An 18,190-nucleotide genomic window follows, 5' to 3' on the forward strand; every position below is an offset into this window, starting at 1 on the left:
GGGGTCTATGGGGCAGTGGGCCGGCCTCGGCTCAGCTTCTGCATGATGATTGGATGATCTGTCTGAGGCTGAATCCCTTTTTGATTGACAGCGAAATGAGCGAATCAGCGAGCTTTTGGTGTAAACATCCGTGGGAGCATTTTTTAATTTTCATTCTGTTCTGAGTTGAACTGGAGACTTTCCTAATCCTCTTAGCGGCATTTTCTTTGTTAAAAACGACTAGCGACAAATCGAGCTTCTATTTCTGGTGTTTTTTTTTTTTTGTAGGTGCTTGTGTTTGGAGACTGACTTCTATCACTCTTTCTGACTTCTATCGCAGTTTCTGTCCCTACCGAGCAGCGGGTGCTGCTGAGCTCCTCCACCTTCACAAAGCACTCACAGGCGGACAAACTTCACACTAGCCTCGCGCCAGTCCCAGCTAGCGAGCTAGCTAGGTAGCAAGCTGCACATAATGGCAGACAATTTGAATGTTGTGGACCGGATTTTGGCGAAGCCATTTGATAGTCGTCCTTACGAAGAAGCCATGGCTGCTGTCATGGCTTCAGCTCTCAATGGTTTTCAGGCCAAAGTTAAAGCAACAGCCCCCAGTGCAATGTTTGTGCATTGCTATGCTATGTCTCAGGGGGCTAAATGCTTATCTGATTTTTTGCATCACTCTCTGGGTTTGCCACATTTTTCTCAAAATCCACAAAGAGGATGTCTTTTCTTGAGTTTGCAGGTTGCCCAGAAATGCTCCTACTCGATGGAATTTCACATCATGATAGTGAGCACTGTGGCAAACAATTATGATGCCCTCCTGCAAACTTTTGAGATGATCATTGCAGATAAGTCCATGGATGATGACACATTAGACTGTGCCAATTTCTTTGTGTTTTGTTATTGCAGTAGTCATTAAAACCGGAAATTTGTTCTTGAAAATAGCTGTTGTGAGTTAATTTGTGGGATTGTGGGTGTTCTGGACGAAGTTAGTGTTTTCATGGGTGGTGGGGCGGAGGTGGTGGCCATGTTAGTGTGCGCGGGTGGGGGGGCGCACACAGGGAGTTTCGCCCAGGGAGTAAATCACTCTAGGACTGCCACTGATGCAGGGTGATGAACAATTTTCACTTCAACAATTCAGCAAATCAGTGTTTTGTTCAAGTATATTTTAATATGCACAGAAGATGAACAGGGATTAAATCTCTGACATTTTCATGACTGATGACTTAAGCCCCATTTACACATAGACGGTAAGAGCTCCCGGTCTTAAGGATCACACGCCATTGTTAACGCCAGCACTAGGGGGCGTGGCTTAGTTCCGGCTTTACCGGGAATCGTCGAAAAAAATTATTCAACATGTCAAATAATTCCAGGAGCGCTCCCGGAGAATTCGCGTGACGACGGAGACAACATGAACAACGGCGTTTGATACTTTTTAATCGCCATTTCATCCTGCCCCTTCCTGTAGTGCCGCAGTTTACACCGGCGTAATTGGTGGCCGGCATTGTATCCCTAACCAACGGCGTGTAAAACGGCGATAGAGCCCACATCGGCGTCCTCAAAGGCGTTTTAACCGGCGACATAGGCAGACAAAATGGCAGCGCTAGCAGACAGTACGCCGTTCTAAACGCCACCTCCCGGTTAATGGTGCTCCAAACGGCCGATAGGCGGCGGTCAGTATAAAAACGCTAGCGCGCTGCATGCGGGCCCCTCACTCGTGGCCAGCTCCAGATATTTTTGCAGAGAAGCTCCAGTATGCCTCCTAAAAGAAAATTGGCAGCAGCAAGGACTTACCAAGAGGTCTGGTTCAGAAGCAGAGGGTAGCCCTGAGGTGGAGATGAGCAACATGTTGAGGAGGGAAAAAGGAAGGAGAAGAAAAGGCTGAGAGATGAGCTCCCTCCCCCTGCAGTGACAGCTGCTTCAGCCTATTATACTCTGGGGGCGGTGCCTATATGCAAAAGTTTCTGGAGTAACGCAGGATTTGCCTGGATAAATCCAGCAGTACACAGGGCATTATCGGCGGCAGCAGAACACCGCCGTTCTCACGCGCGTCTTAACCTGCGATTGTAAAGGATAGAACTGGGTATTAACCCCTGTTGCCTGACATGTGCCGGATGCTATGGTGTCAAAACGTCGCTTTATTCGGCGGATTTAGCAGCGTTTTATCCGCGTATTTGTGGCTAGTACGGCGCTCAAAACGCCGGCGAAATGCTCCGCCCCTTTCCACCGCGAAAACAGCCGGAACTACCGCGAACTTCGGTCTACGTACTACCCGCCGACAAAACCGTGTATGTGTAACCTGGGCTTTACTCTGTGTTTACTCTGCCCTGTTTCTGGCTCAGTGTCAGATATTGAATTTTTATTTTTAACAGCACAGTTTGGGATCCTAGTTTTGCAATTAAAAGATTTCATTCATTTAATTTTTTTCTTTTTTTAAATATGGACTATTTTTTCCCTTAGTGTTCAAGTAAATGTGCCGTATTATCACTCATGTTTTGTTATTGTTCTTGTCCGTTATGGCTGTCTGTATCCACATTGTCTGTAATGATTTGCAGTGTTTAAAATGGAATTGTTCCTTGTCACAGATTGTTTGATTTTTATGGAAAAAAAAATCTCAACATCCAACAAAGTGTCGTTGGAATTCACTTCTGAATATAATTGTAGGTGTTCTGAACACAACCTACCAGCACTCTGAGATTCAACAGTTCAACAGTTTGTTTCATATTGGAATGTTGTGTGAAGTGGTTTTTGTTGTACAATGTGAACACATAGACACGCACTTACAGAGCAGAGTCATTTCATAAGATCTTTTTTTACTCCGCATTTCATTCATAGTTTTGTTGTAAAGAGCACTTGAGTCAGTGTATTTAAGATTCTCATGTCAGTTAATCTTTACACTAACAATAAAAGTGTCTTGTGTGCAGGATAAATAAACACCCTGTTTACAGAAAGCTCAGGTCCGTCAAGGCCTTGCACGGTGGCGTGACACAGTGTCACTGCAGGGATTTATGCTTTTATTGCATTTCTTGACAGCACACACACCTGACAGCACAAATCTGTCCCAAGAGGATGCAACTGATGCAACAGCTGGAATAAACAAAAACTGTTGACTCAGGTGCAGCGTTTAGGGATTTTTTAAAAGTGCAGTGCCACTGCAACTAGTTATTTGTTATTATTGTATATAAAATATTAATAATAATATATTATTTTGGTCTGAAGTTGGTAAGTGCACTTGTTTGCAATGCAGAAGGTTCCCGGTTCAAACCCACCCTTGCCAATCCTCCATGTAATGTGGAGGTGCATCAGGAAGGGCATCTGGCACAAAACATGTGCCAAATCACTGTGCAGATCCACCTGAGATCTGCTGTGGTGATCTTGAGTGAAAAAAGGGAGAAGCCGAATGGACTTACTATTACTTTGGTATGACATCCTAAACATTGCTTCTTCTTCTTCTGCTTCTTCTTCTTCTTCTTCTTTCTCAACATCTTAATGATTGAAGACAATAATGTTCTCCAATGTTAAATTAGTTTACTATGAACATTATATTCTTCCACAAGCAAATAAAATTTGTGAAGGTGCCCAGAAGACCTTTTTCTTGTTCTTGTACTTCTTTTCTTCTGGCTGCTCCTGTTAGAGGCGGCTACAGCTGCAGCAGATCCATCTCTATCTCCCTCTGGCCTCCCTCTTCTCCTCCTGCCTTGTGACCCCATCCTCAGCATCCTTATTTGTATATAACCTGCACATGTCCACACCATCTCAATCTAACCTCTCTAACTTTGTCTCTAAACTGTCCTACCTAATATGCTCAGTAATAGTCCTACCCAGGTTCCTTTTAAATATAGCCTTATGATTTGTGACTTTTTGTTTTCCTTGGTTGCTCCCTTGATTCACGCTGATCACTTGGCTTCTCTCTGAAACAGTATGGCGGTTAACACTGGGTTCCTTGTAGTGCCTGACCGTGCATTAAAAACAAATATTCTGGCACCCTAAGCAAGATCCCTGACCTGCACAGGAAGGTTTTTATTGTCAGTTTATTTCCAGTCTGTCATGTCCCAGTCTGTTTGTAGATGCTCATGCAGAGAAACAGCGCTGGTTGTATTGCTAGTGTTCCTCACATTACGCTGCATGAGCGAGTTCTAAAATATGTCAACATTTTCAAAACACATCAAGAACTGAATGCATCGTTATTTGCTGCTGCTTCAGCTCGCTCCCTTCACTCAGGGCATCAGCCATTGTGTGAAGCAAAACTTTAAAAGCTTTTCTGCTCGCCAGCAGTCATAGATGACTCTATAATCTTGGCTAAGAGTGGTAAGAACCCAGACATTTCCCATAATGCATTTCCCTCATCCTCGTGTGCACTTAAGCGCAATGTAGTTCATCGTTATGCCTCTAAAAATAATGACAACTCACTCACAACTCGCACCTGGGCTTAAAAGGAGAAGCACATAGATGCTGCATTACTTCCAAATGTGTCATCTTATTGACAGTTTCACCAGTAGAAAACTTCGCATATGCACTCAACCTCCAGATGGCGCTGTAAGTGTCCAGCTAGATTGTGTGTGTGTATGTGTGTGTGTGTATGTCTGTGACTGTTGGTCCGGTTCCAACGACGGCACTCGATCTACAACCTAGATGTTGCAAAGATTTACAAGATTGGCCCCGTAATTAGTTTTCTCAGCTGTTGTGTTCCCATTGTGGTGGAGGGTGGAGACCCTCCGGGTTCATGCAGCGATGTATCCTGGGAAAGTTTCGACATACAGTTTCAATACTGTTATACTCTTCCTTTGCAAGTCTAGCTTGGCGCTTACTGCTTCAGTTAATAATCAGTCAGCTTTGAGCCCATCCAACATTTATTCTGGGCCACCCAGATGTACCTATTTAATAATAATAATAATAATAATAATAATAATAATAATAATGACTTGGATTTATGGAGCACTTCTGCAAAGTTGCAAGATTCATTCACTCATGTTGGTGGTAGTAAGCTACTAGTGTAGCTACAGCTGCCCTGGGGAAAACTGACAAGACGTTTGGCTGCCATTCTGCACCTGTGGCTCCTGTGACCACCACCTCATTCATACACATGCAAGGCGGGTTAAGTTTCTTGCCCAACATGCAGATTTTTGACTGGTTGGGAGCCAGATTCAAACCGCCAACCCTTCGGTCATAAGACATCTCGCTCTACCAACTGAGCTATTCTTGCCCCTTCTGGAGTAGAGACTTTTGTCACCCCAGAAAAAGGCCCAGAGAAGCACATTTCGGGGCGACCATACACTACACAACGATATAAATGTGTACGTAAGTTTTGCATCTGTCTGTAATGGTGTTTTTGACAATGTACAACATCATCATGTGAGTTTTTTGGTAATTTCATTATGATGTCATTCATACCAATCAATCACAAATATTTTGCTGATCAATAAATGCTTTAGATCATCCATCTAGGCTTCTTGGTGATTGAGATACATAAAAACATGTTTTTTGTTTTTGTTTTGTTTTGATTTGATTTTTATCAGGTTTTCATTGACCTTTGACCACATTAATCCAAGATCTTATCGCCTCTAGATTTATGCAAGTACTATATTTTCTGGAGTAAAAAAAAAAAAAAAAGTTTTGTTTTGTCCTGCGATTTATACTCGTATACCGAAAACAACACATCCGTTCTTAACAATTAAATTATAATGTCTGTTTCTATAAGAATTTCCGAGGAATCAGAGCACTAAATAAAAAAAACTAACTTGTAACTGAATAAATACCAATAATAAAAATTACACAACCAGAATGCACAAAAAAATCCAAAATTAAACAGCTGATAATACACAAAAAAGCAGGACCTATATATGGGTTTTTCATGTTATACGTAAAATATGGTAATATTCCCACCGTGGTTGATCTATCTAGGTTTTTTGGTTGTTGAGATATACAAAAAAAAAGGTTTTAAGACCAGGATTTAAGACCGTAACCTTTAACCTTTAACTGCACTGCTCCAAAATCTAATCACCTCTAGATATCTATGCAGCTAATATTCCCACCCCTTTTGAAAGAATCTGTGCAGACTCTTTGACTTATCAAACACACACACACACACGTCACCATATATTATTTCATTATTCACTGCTGTGCACATACAAATATTAAAGATGAGAAGTAAAAGTCAAATATTTCCATCTTTGCTACAGTCTGCTCTGTGGAACGTCGCGTTACAGATCAGTAATTATGGAAATCAGCAGTGACATTTTTGACAGGACTGGCACTCTTCACATGTCAAGGACGTTTCACTTGCTATAAGCAATTCATCTTCTTCAAAGTTCAAGCTGAGGCTTAAGTCAGAAAACAGCCAGTTTGTTTTCCTTCCATCTTCTTTGTGCCAAAGGTTTTTTTAATCCACTTCCTGCAGCCTGTATCTCTGCTCTGCACGCTCTTATTGTCATAACGATTATTTTTTTGGAGAGATTCGCTGTGTTTAATGTTGGCCGCTGTTCTCCGTGAGTTTAACTTCACGTCTTTCTTTGCTTTGAACATTGTCGTTGAAACTTTCAAAAGCACAAGCCTACATACCAGCAGGATCTGTTCCACGTTAAACTGAAGAAGCGACAATTTGAGATGGAAATGCGGCGGTGAAATTTGTCCCTCTTTGGTCTGCTTGCCGCACCGATCTCAAAGAAGCTCCAGACATTAGTTGCCAACCGGAATACAAAGCAGAAAGACTCTGCGTGGCGTTCTTTTGTGTTTTCTCTGTAACCGTTGTTGCACGGGCCTGTTTTATCTTCCTCCAGGAGGGTTTTGCTGGAGAGAAGATAAAAGAAGAAGAAAGGAGCCGACTTTGTAAAGGATGGTTATTCTCCTCCTCTTCTATTTCACTTTCTTTATCTCTTTACTTCACGCTTTATCTCTGGGTGTTTTATTCATTCACCTCTGCTGTTTTATGGCCCTCATTCTTTACCAAACTGTCTTCAGTCTCCTTCTCTTCACTGTCCGTTTTGTGTCTTTCTGCACTTCCTCACATTCAGAAGCACATTGTTGGATTGGGGGTGGAGGCTCCCCACACTTTCACCCCGCGGTGTAAGTCCTTCACACAGCACGTTCATGTATTTCTGAGAAAAAAAAACGTGTATTATCTCAGCTTGGCTGTCATTTCTCCTGCTGACTGGGCGACAGTTTCACTGTCATTCTGTGACGGCTGGCAGGACAAGTAAAAACACAAATGACGGGACATCAGTGAGAACATATTGGTTCAATCAGAATTCTCTACTGATCGTTTTTTTTGCTCTGAAGGTGACCTCTGTTTGATTTTGAGTGCTGCTATCATTGGAAATTGCATTTGTTTTGCATTAAAGTCAACCATCAAAGTATCATAGCAAAGTTGTCTTCATCAGTGACGTAAATTGTTCTTAACATAATACAGTCCTGAGTATAAGATGAACCTCTTTTAAGACATATTTGTGGAAAATGACTTCCTGATGATTATATCTATAGATAGATAGATAGATAGATAGATAGATAGATAGATAGATAGATAGATAGATAGATAGATAGATAGATAGATAGATAGATAGATAGATAGATAGATAGATAGATAGATAGATAGATAGATAGATAGATAGATAGATAGATAGATAGATAAAGCTAAGAAAAGCACATTTTATGGGCAGTCCATAATTCATTTTACAAGCACGTACTTACAAACTCACCTGTCAGTTTCTTGGAATTCTGAGTTTTTGTTAAGATGCTGGTGCATTATTAGTTCTTGGCTGCTTGAGAGTTGTTTGATGACTTTGTTGCATTTATCACGAGTTTCACGTTTTCTTCATAATGTCTCCTCAGTTGTGTAGGCCCCATGTTTATTTAGCAGTTTCCTGGCACAAAATGAAAATAACTGACTATGGTGCTTTATCCCACTGTTTTCATTAGAAAAACAAATGTTCAGCATATGGATTGTCTTTCTATGACAACAACACTCACCAGAAAAAATTCAACTCTGTCAAATTGGATCCAAAAGAAAAAAAGAAAAGAAAAGAAAGTTAAGGGGGGTCATTTTAGTCATGTAGGGCACACTTGTTTCATGTGTGTGTTTGGTGGATGTGTTGACATGTGAAAGTATAGACCCTGAATATGAGACAACCCATTTTTTCACATGTATTTCCAAGAAAAACACAAAAAGGAGAACTGCCATGTCCTCTTCAGATGTCAGTTGGGACAACAATGACCCACAGCAAGTGAAAACCAGCCTTCGGTCTGGTAGTGTTCTATCACATTTCCCATCAGTATTTATCTATCCAATCAAGTGATTGAACCTATGATTATCCAGGCGAGACCCCTCCACTAACCTTTAGGCCATTTAGTGTGTTAAAGGCAACAGGTGCCTTTTCATTCTGGATGTGAAATTTAGTGTGTTAAAGGCAACAGATGCCTTTTAATTGTGGATGTGAAGAATTTAATAGAGTCAGTCTGGTTTATCTCAGCAGCACATTAACCTGCTGACTTCTTTTACACCTTCCAGACAACAGTACACAAGGACACACATGATTTTATAAGAGCTGCCAGAAAAGAGGATGTGTAACCATTCAGTGTGTCTGTGTGTGTTACTAAGGTGTGGCAGTGTGGGGGCAGTGTGGAAGTTCTACCTTGCTCCAGGATAGCCCACATAGAACGCGCCCACAAACCCTACACAAAGAACCTGACGGCTCACGTGCGTCGTAACGCTCTGAGGGTAGCAGAAGTCTGGATGGACCAGTCCAAGAGTCATGTCTACATGGCCTGGAATGTTCCACTTCAGGTACATGGACTGCATGTATGTGTGTGATGCGGGCTGTGTTATGTGTTTGTTGTTGTGTTTTTATCAGACTGCAACATAGTTTAGACATGCAAAAGATGAAAAGAATTCCCAAACTTTTCTTGTTCTTGATAACTTATAAGAAAATATAAAATGTTCTTAAAATATAAGAACATCTCTGCATTATGTGGAAATTTATTCATAAAAGTTACACATAGCCACTTATATGTTAGTTAAATATGGAAAATAAATAAAACAAATAAATAAATAACCATGTTAATGCAAAAAAACCTGATATTTGATCATGATGCAGTTCTTTGACTTATGCTGCTCCTTAATCAGCTCTAAATGCCTTTGCACACTAAGAATGATGTGAAATAGTGAGGTTTTTCTGAGGCAAACTTTTTGTGATTAGTATATATTTGAAAACAAAATCTAACATGATTTTTGCAGGTATTTAGAGGTTTACCTCCAAAAATGTACTTAAATAAGCCAACATTAAGGGCCCCTTCACACATAGTACGAATAAGTCAAATCAGGGTGAATCACTGCGGAACAGCTCATATGAGCGAACCACAAAAACATTGCGCTGCTGATGTGGAGAAAAATAAAAATAAAAACCAGCTGTATAATTAGTGAATATCACTGGGTTGATATAAATAATAAATCAATCAATCAATCAATTTTATTTATATAGCGCCAAATCACAACAAACAGTTGCCCCAAGGCGCTTTATATTGTAAGGCAAAGCCATACAATAATTACGTAAAAACCCCAATGGTCAAAACGACCCCCTATGAGCAAGCACTTGGCGACAGTGGGAAGGAAAAACTCCCTTTTAACAGGAAGAAACCTCCAGCAGAACCAGGCTCAGGGAGGGGCAGTCTTCTGCTAGGACTGGTTGGGGCTGAGGGAGAGAACCAGGAAAAAGACATGCTGTGGAGGGGAGCAGAGATCAATCACTAATGATTAAATGCAGAGTGGTGCATACAGAGCAAAAAGAGAAAGAAACACTCAGTGCATCATGGGAACCCCCCAGCAGTCTACGTCTATAGCAGCATAACTAAGGGATGGTTCAGGGTCACCTGATCCAGCCCTAACTATAAGCTTTAGCAAAAAGGAAAGTTTTAAGCCTAATCTTAAAAGTAGAGAGGGTGTCTGTCTCCCTGATCTGAATTGGGAGCTGGTTCCACAGGAGAGGAGCCTGAAAGCTGAAGGCTGCAGTCTGAGAGCGAAGCGCTCTATTGGGGTGATATGGTACTATGAGGTCCCTAAGATGAGATTGGACCTGATTATTCAAAACCTTATAAGTAAGAAGAAGAATTTTAAATTCTATTCTAGAATTAACAGGAAGCCAATGAAGAGAGGCCAATATGGGTGAGATATGCTCTGTCCTTCTAGTCCCCGTCAGTACTCTAGCTGCAGCAATTTGAATTAACTGAAGGCTTTTCAGGGAACTTTTAGGACAACCTGATAATAATGAATTACAATAGTCCAGCCTAGAGGAAATAAATGCATGAATTAGTTTTTCAGCATCACCCTGAGACAATACCTTTCTAATTTTAGAGATATTGTGTAAATGCAAAAAAGCAGTCCTACATATTTGTTTAATATGCGCATTGAATGATCAAAAATGGCTCCAAGATTTCTCACAGTATTACTAGAGGTCAGGGTAATGCCATCCACAGTAAGGATCTGGTTAGACACCATGTTTCTAAGATTTGTGGGGCCAAGTACAATAACTTCAGTTTTATCTGAGTTTAAAAGCAGGAAATTAGAGGTCATCCATGTCTTAATGTCTGTAAGACAATCCTGCAGTTTAGCTAATTGGTGTGTGTCCTCTGGCTTCATGGATAGATAAAGCTGAGTATCATCTGCATAACAATGAAAATTTAAGCAATGCCGTCTAATAATACTGCCTAAGGGAAGCATGTATAAAGTGAATAAAATTGGTCCTAGCATGAACAAATTGTAATCTATTAGATAAATATGGTTCAAACCACCGCAGCGCAGTGCCTTTAATACCTATGGCATGCTCTAATCTCTGTAATAAAATTTTATGGTCAACAGTATCAAAAGCAGCACTGAGGTCTAACAGAACAAGCACAGAGATGAGTCCACTGTCTGAGGCCATAAGAAGATCATTTGTAACCTTCACTAATGCTGTTTCTGTACTATGATGAATTCTAAAACCTGACTGAAACTCTTCAAATAGACCATTCCTCTGCAGATGATCAGTTAGCTGTTTTACAACTACCCTTTCAAGAATTTTTGAGAGAAAAGGAAGGTTGGAGATTGGCCTATAATTAGCTAAGATAGCTGGGTCAAGTGATGGCTTTTTAAGTAATGGTTTAATTACTGCTACCTTAAAAGCCTGTGGTACATAGCCAACTAATAAAGATAGATTGATCATATTTAAGATCGAAGCATTAAATAATGGTAGGGCTTCCTTGAGCAGCCTGGTAGGAATGGGGTCTAATAGACATGTTGATGGTTTTGATGAAGTAACTAATGAAAATAACTCAGACAGAACAATCGGAGAGAAAGAGTCTAACCAAATACCGGCATCACTGAAAGCAGCCAACGAGAACGATACATCGTTGGGATGGTTATGAGTAATTTTTTCTCTAATAGTTAAAATTTTATTAGCAAAGAAAGTCATGAAGTCATTACTAGTTAAAGTTAAAGGAGTACTCGGCTCAATAGAGCTCTGACTCTTTGTCAGCCTGGCTACAGTGCTGAAAAGAAACCTGGGGTTGTTCTTATTTTCTTCAATTAGTGATGAGTAGTAAGATGTCCTAGCTTTACGGAGGGCTTTTTTATAGAGCAACAGACTCTTTTTCCAGGCTAAGTGGAGATCTTCTAAATTAGTGAGACGCCATTTCCTCTCCAACGTACGGGTTATCTGCTTTACGCTGCGAGTTTGTGAGTTATACCACGGAGTCAGGCACTTCTGATTTAAAGCTCTCTTTTTCAGAGGAGCTACAGCATCCAAAGTTGTCTTCAATGAGGATGTAAAACTATTGACGAGATACTCTATCTCACTTACAGAGTTTAGGTAGCTACTCTGCACTGTGTTGGTATATGGCATTAGAGAACATAAAGAAGGAATCATATCCTTAAACCTAGTTACAGTGCTTTCTGAAAGACTTCTAGTGTAATGAAACTTATTCCCCACTGCTGGGTAGTCCATCAGAGTAAATGTAAATGTTATTAAGAAATGATCAGACAGAAGGGAGTTTTCAGGGAATACTGTTAAGTCTTCAATTTCCATACCATAAGTCAGAACAAGATCTAAGATATGATTAAAGTGGTGGGTGGACTCATTTACATTTTGAGCAAAGCCAATTGAGTCTAATAATAGATTAAATGCAGTGCTGAGGCTGTCATTCTCAGCATCAATGTGGATGTTAAAATCGCCCACTATAATTATCTTATCTGAGCTAAGCACTAAGTCAGACAAAAGGTCTGAAAATTCACAGAGAAACTCACAGTAACGACCAGGTGGACGATAGATGATAACAAATAAAACTGGTTTTTGGGACTTCCAATTTGGATGGACAAGACTAAGAGTCAAGCTTTCAAATGAATTAAAGCTCTGTCTGGGTTTTTTATTAATTAATAAGCTGGAATGGAAGATTGCTGCTAATCCTCTGCCTCGGCCCGTGCTACGAGCATTCTGGCAGTTAGTGTGACTCTGGGGTGTTGACTCATTTAAACTAACATATTCATCCTGCTGTAACCAGGTTTCTGTAAGGCAGAATAAATCAATATGTTGATCAATTATTATATCATTTACTAACAGGGACTTAGAAGAGAGAGACCTAATGTTTAATAGACCACATTTAACTGTTTTAGTCTGTGGTGCAGTTGAAGGTGCTATATTATTTTTTCTTTTTGAATTTTTATGCTTAAATAGATTTTTGCTGGTTATTGGTGGTCTGGGAGCAGGCATCGTCTCTACGGGGATGGGGTAATGAGGGGATGGCAGGAGGAGAGAAGCTGCAGAGAGGTGTGTAAGACTACAACTCTGCTTCCTGGTCCCAACCCTGGATAGTCACGGTTTGGAGGATTTAAGAAAATTGGCCAGATTTCTAGAAATGAGAGCTGCTCCATCCAAAGTGGGATGGATGCCGTCTCTCCTAACAAGACCAGGTTTTCCCCAGAAGCTTTGCCAATTATCTATGAAGCCCACCTCATTTTTTGGACACCACTCAGACAGACAGCAATTCAAGGAGAACATGCGGCTAAACATGTCATTCCCGGTCCGATTGGGGAGGGGCCCAGAGAAAACTACAGAGTCCGACATTGTTTTTGCAAAGTTACACACCGATTCAATGTTAATTTTAGTGACCTCCGATTGGCGTAACCGGGTGTCATTACTGCCGACGTGAATTACAATCTTACCAAATTTACGCTTAGCCTTAGCCAGCAGTTTCAAATTTCCTTCAATGTCGCCTGCTCTGGCCCCTGGAAGACAATTGACTATGGTTGCTGGTGTCGCTAACTTCACATTTCTCAAAACAGAGTCGCCAATAACCAGAGTTTGTTCCTCGGCGGGTGTGTTGTCAAGTGGGGAAAAATGGTTAGAAATGTGAACGGGTTGGCGGTGTGCACGGGGCTTCTGTTTAGAACTACGCTTCCTCCTCACAGTCACCCACTCGGCCTGCTTTCCCGGCTGCTCGGGATCTGCCAGAGGGAAACTAACAGTGGCTAAGCTACCTTGGTCCACACCGACTACAGGGGCCTGCCTAGCTGTAGAATTTTCCACGGTGTGGAGCCGAGTCTCCAATTCGCCCAGCCTGGCCTCCAAACCTACGAATAAGCTACACTTATTACAAGTACCATTACTGCTAAAGGAGGCCGAGGAATAACTAAACATTTCACACCCAGAGCAGAAAAGTGCAGGAGAGACAGGAGAAGCCGCCATGGTAAACTGGCTAAGAGCTAGTAGCTGCGCTAAGCTAGGGATTCCTAAAAACACACAAAGTGAATAATGTGTAAATAATTTAGAGGTGATTCAGCAGAGGGAGTGCTTTAGTTAAGGCACGTGAAGATTACACTGTGAAACAAATCGTTATCTAGTTAACTAGATCAATCTAACTGCGCAGATTAAACAGCTAACAGATACAGCAAAACACCGCTGTGCTCCGGAACAGGAAGTGATACAATACCGCAGTGAGAGCCAACCACCAGTAGAGTAGTAAATAAAAGGAGATGCGATACAGAACCCTGTGGTTCAATAACCCTGGTTAAATAAAAAATAAATGCCACTCACGGGATTCGAACCTGCAATTTCCAAAAGCTCTGATTACCAAACATAAACTTTACCACTGCGCTACAATCATTGTCTTATAACAGGCGTGTGAAATGACTAAAATCAACAAGGCCATAATGTATTTTTCTATTTAAAAAAATAGAAAAGCACAGTGATAACTGACCATACAGCATTTGTTACAGGCAGCATTTTTCTGCTGATATGTGACTGAAAGTGGAATACTTGTCACAGTGTTGGCTTGTCCTGGTGTGCACTGCCCACAGGACAGTCTGTCAGACAGACGTAACATTCAGATCACCTGCTGCGTGTCCACATGAACTGACGGTCCGTTTCAACTGGGACAGCCTGTCAATGTGCATGCTGTGTGTGCTCTCCAGCCCGTCATAGAAGCAATATATGTTTTATGTATTTCCACGTGAGGACAGCAAGCACACACGTGTGTCCGTCAACACAGTATGTGTTCTGCAGCTGCGAAATCCAGAACCAGAGATGTCAACAGCTGCTGCTGTGGGCAACCAACCACACCCCCAGTCTGTTCAGCACACAGACCAAGGTGTCAGTCTGTGATCAGATGAGGCGCCTCTTCTGCGGGGGGGGTGCGAACCACGCGCACGCCATGTGTTGAGGGGGAGCAGGGGAATGCACAAAAAACATAAAACATGCACATGTGTTGTGGGGGGATCTGACACTCTGGCACACCACATGTGTACTTGGTAACTTTGCAGTCGTGGGGGCACTTAGACAAATTTCATTGCAAGCTCGAAAGTGATCGTCTGTTGACTGTTGACTGCGCGAATGGCCACACATTTTCTAAGTGCCAAGTGTTGGATGTTCGTGTGTGTCAGCTGTAATTTGGCCGACACCTGCCGTGAAAGGGATCGAATGGGCTCTCACAGGACACACTATGTCTTTCAGCCGCTGGTGTGCCAAATAGTTGTAGCAACAGGTGTACAAGGCATTGGAGGTAGCTCCGATTTTACATGTATTGCATACGTTTCCTGCTTCATGCACAATTCGGCCACATTTACACTATGTGTGAAGGGGTCCTTAATAAAGTGTTTCCTTGATGTTCTCCAATAATCACCTATGGATGATGTGCTCCAATGTGAAGAAACTTTGGTGTCTTACCCAAGACCCATCTGTTACTGGACACACAGCCTCTTCTCACTGAGTTACAGCAGTAAAAACAACTGAGATTTTGGGTGTATAACAATGGGTGCCTGAAGGATCCATTAAACAATGTAGCACTGGTTCAATCTCTGACTGGTTTTGGTCATTAAGCCAGACAAACCCCAAAGTGTAGTTTGAGCAGCACAATGTGGTACCAGTTCCAGACCAAGACAAATTAAGGAAGTGTTGGTCTCTGAAAGGACACCATAAAGCATGTAGGAATTGGAAAAGAGGGTGTGGAGAGGCTGTTGTTGTTCATACCTCAAGAAAGAAAGGCATTGTTTGTCTTTTTTACACTAGTAACTATTTTATCCTCAACTGGTCTAAACTTGGTGGTGGATTTCAATGAAACTTCACATAATGGTAGTACAACAGGAAACTCATTTTGGGGGGTATCATAATTGGGCTCAAAACCTTTCAATCAACCTACACTTTGTGTATACCCTATTTTTTTTTTAACTCCAGAACTCAGGAATAGACATTGGGGACATTTCTGAAAGAAAAGCCCTGCGGTCCAGACTCCGTTGTCGACCGTTCAGCTGGTTCCTTGCCAACATCTACCCTGAGCTCCGATCCTACAGTGATACAGTTGCTTACGGAGTGGTGAGTTTATTTTGGATTTTGGTCATAGATTTCAGTGTCTAATGGGAACATTTATCACATTAAAGCACACAGGTACAGTCCACAGTGCTTGAACCTATTTCAAAATGATAAAAGCAGAAGGGTAGGGTATCAAAAATTAAACAGTTATTATTGTGGTGAGTAATGTTGAAAGAGTCCAATGTGTCATGTTAATATCACATTATCCTGTTATGGCATCTCTCTCTCTCTCTCTCTCTCTCTCTCTCTCTCTCTCTCTCTCTCTCTCTCTCTCTCTCTCTCTCTCTCTCTCTCTGTCTCTCTCTCAGACACATGCAACATTCTATGCATAAAAAAGCATAAAATACACAATGACAGGGAACTGAAAGCAACCATGAAAAAAGAGTAAACACTAACAGAAAAACTTCACCTTGCCACTGCTTCACCTCGGGGAGCTTTGGTGGATAGATTGACACTGATCTGTTAACTTGCAGAAATTGTTATACTTGCGACTGCTACTTGCATCTACAGTATGCCTAAAAAACACAGGAAATTCAACACCAGAGCGCCTGGCTTTGCACCGATATTTCCCGGTGCTTGCGCCCTTTGTGCAACTCATTATTGCATTCACCATCAGGATGTCGATACACTCATACTGCGCACGTTTGTTTCTAGATACCGATTCATATTGATTAATCTCCACATGCCTATTATATCACTGCAGATATCTCTGATTAGCATATAAGTCAGGGAAAAAAATGCACAAATGCCTCCGGATGACTAAAATATACACACACACATATATATATATATATATATATATATATATATATATATATATATATATATATATATATATATATATATATATATATATATATATATATAAGTTTTTCTTCTGTATTTCAATATTTGCAGTGTGATCTTAAGTTTAGCATTTGCACTAAAGCTAATTGCATTCCACAGTGTGTGGAATAAGGTGTATGGCTGAAAGAGCTCGTTTCAAATCACAGCAGCAGGGTTCTGAAAGGGTGAAGCTTTTTATGCCACTTAATTTGTGCATAAGTATTCCTCTCTTCAGTTAACGTCTGTGGGAGGATTTTTGCATAATTGAAAAATGACAGTAATCGCTTGAAAGCAGAGCAGAAATTTCCCACCACTCTGACTGCTGTTTCTGAGAAAAGAAGAAAAATGACAACGTCTAGACTGAGTCCCTGTGCTAATCATTTGTTCGTAAATTTGAGGTTATTATAAAAGCTTTAACTTTTGAATGTCACAGCTTGAGTGCACTTTTTCTGTGATGTTCGAGTGCATATAGTGAAGGGAAAACTTCAGAGAAAAGGTCTTCGTGGTTCCACTTCCAGATGAAAAAAAAAAAACACTGCAGGTAGTACACGTGGTACCATTCAAAAATTGTGTAAAATCAACTCTATCATAGTGTCAAGTATGATTCAAACCTGTGACTTTGTAAATGCTTCTGAACACAAAAACTGCTCAGCCACGCACCCCTCTGGTGTTAATTTTTAACGTGATTGTTCACAAAGTATTGCTCCATCACAGTGTTAATTCAACCCTATCAGTGTTGATTAAACACCCTAATGTCCCACCTGTGACAAAAAGCCAACATTTATTCTACTTGATAGGCTGGAAAATCATTTTGGGATGACTGGGAGTGCCCTTGCATGGCTGACGTCATACTTGACCAGTCGTTCTCACTGTTTTGTACAGCAACACTACCTCTAACCTTAGTGACATGAAATTTGGGGTTCCATAGGGGTCCATCTTAGGCCCCCTGCTTTTCTCCCTTTAAATAGCACCCCTTGGGCACATATTACAGCGTTTTGGGATCACCTTTCACTGCTATGCTGATGATACTCAGTTATACATGCTGATAACTACTGGTAATCTCATCCACATAAAATCCTTAGAAGATTGCCTTGCATCAGTGAGAAGCTGGATGTCTAGAAATTTCCTACCTTTAAAACTCTGATAAGACTGAAATGATGGTTCTTGGTCCAGTGAGACATCGGCATCAATTTGACCAGTTAACATTTAGCCTAGGCTCGTGTGTCATACATCACACTGACAAAGGAATCTTGGGGTCATTTTTGATCCTACATTGTTCTTTGACCTCCACATTAGAAATATTACAAGGACTGCTTTGTTCCACCTGCGAAATATAGCGAAGATTCATCCCATCCTGTCTATGGCTGATGCTGAGACCCTGATCCATGTGTTTATCTCTTCTAGATTGGACTACTGCAATGTTCTATTTTCTGGTTTACCACAGTCCAGCATTAGGGCTACCCAATTGGTTCAAAATGCTGCAGCCAGACTTTTGACACGAAGCAGAACGTTTGACCACATTACACCCATTTTGGCATCTCTTCACTGGCTTCCTGTCCCAGTGAGAT

The 18,190-nt window shown here is 41.2% G+C and overlaps 1 protein-coding gene across 1 annotated transcript in view; it reads left to right on the top strand.

The window, feature by feature from the left end:
* Positions 1 to 18,190, top strand: part of LOC117516253 (polypeptide N-acetylgalactosaminyltransferase 18-like) — a 483,867-nt gene that overhangs the window by 337,042 nt on the left and 128,635 nt on the right. Inside the window, exons 7-8 of the mRNA XM_034177182.1 lie at positions 8,567 to 8,752; positions 15,663 to 15,800. Coding sequence (XP_034033073.1) covers positions 8,567 to 8,752; positions 15,663 to 15,800 — 324 coding nt within the window. The remainder of the gene's footprint in view (positions 1 to 8,566; positions 8,753 to 15,662; positions 15,801 to 18,190) is intronic.

The sequence above is a fragment of the Thalassophryne amazonica genome, chromosome 8 (assembly GCF_902500255.1).
Source record: "Thalassophryne amazonica chromosome 8, fThaAma1.1, whole genome shotgun sequence".
Classification (NCBI taxonomy): Eukaryota; Metazoa; Chordata; class Actinopteri; order Batrachoidiformes; family Batrachoididae; genus Thalassophryne; species Thalassophryne amazonica.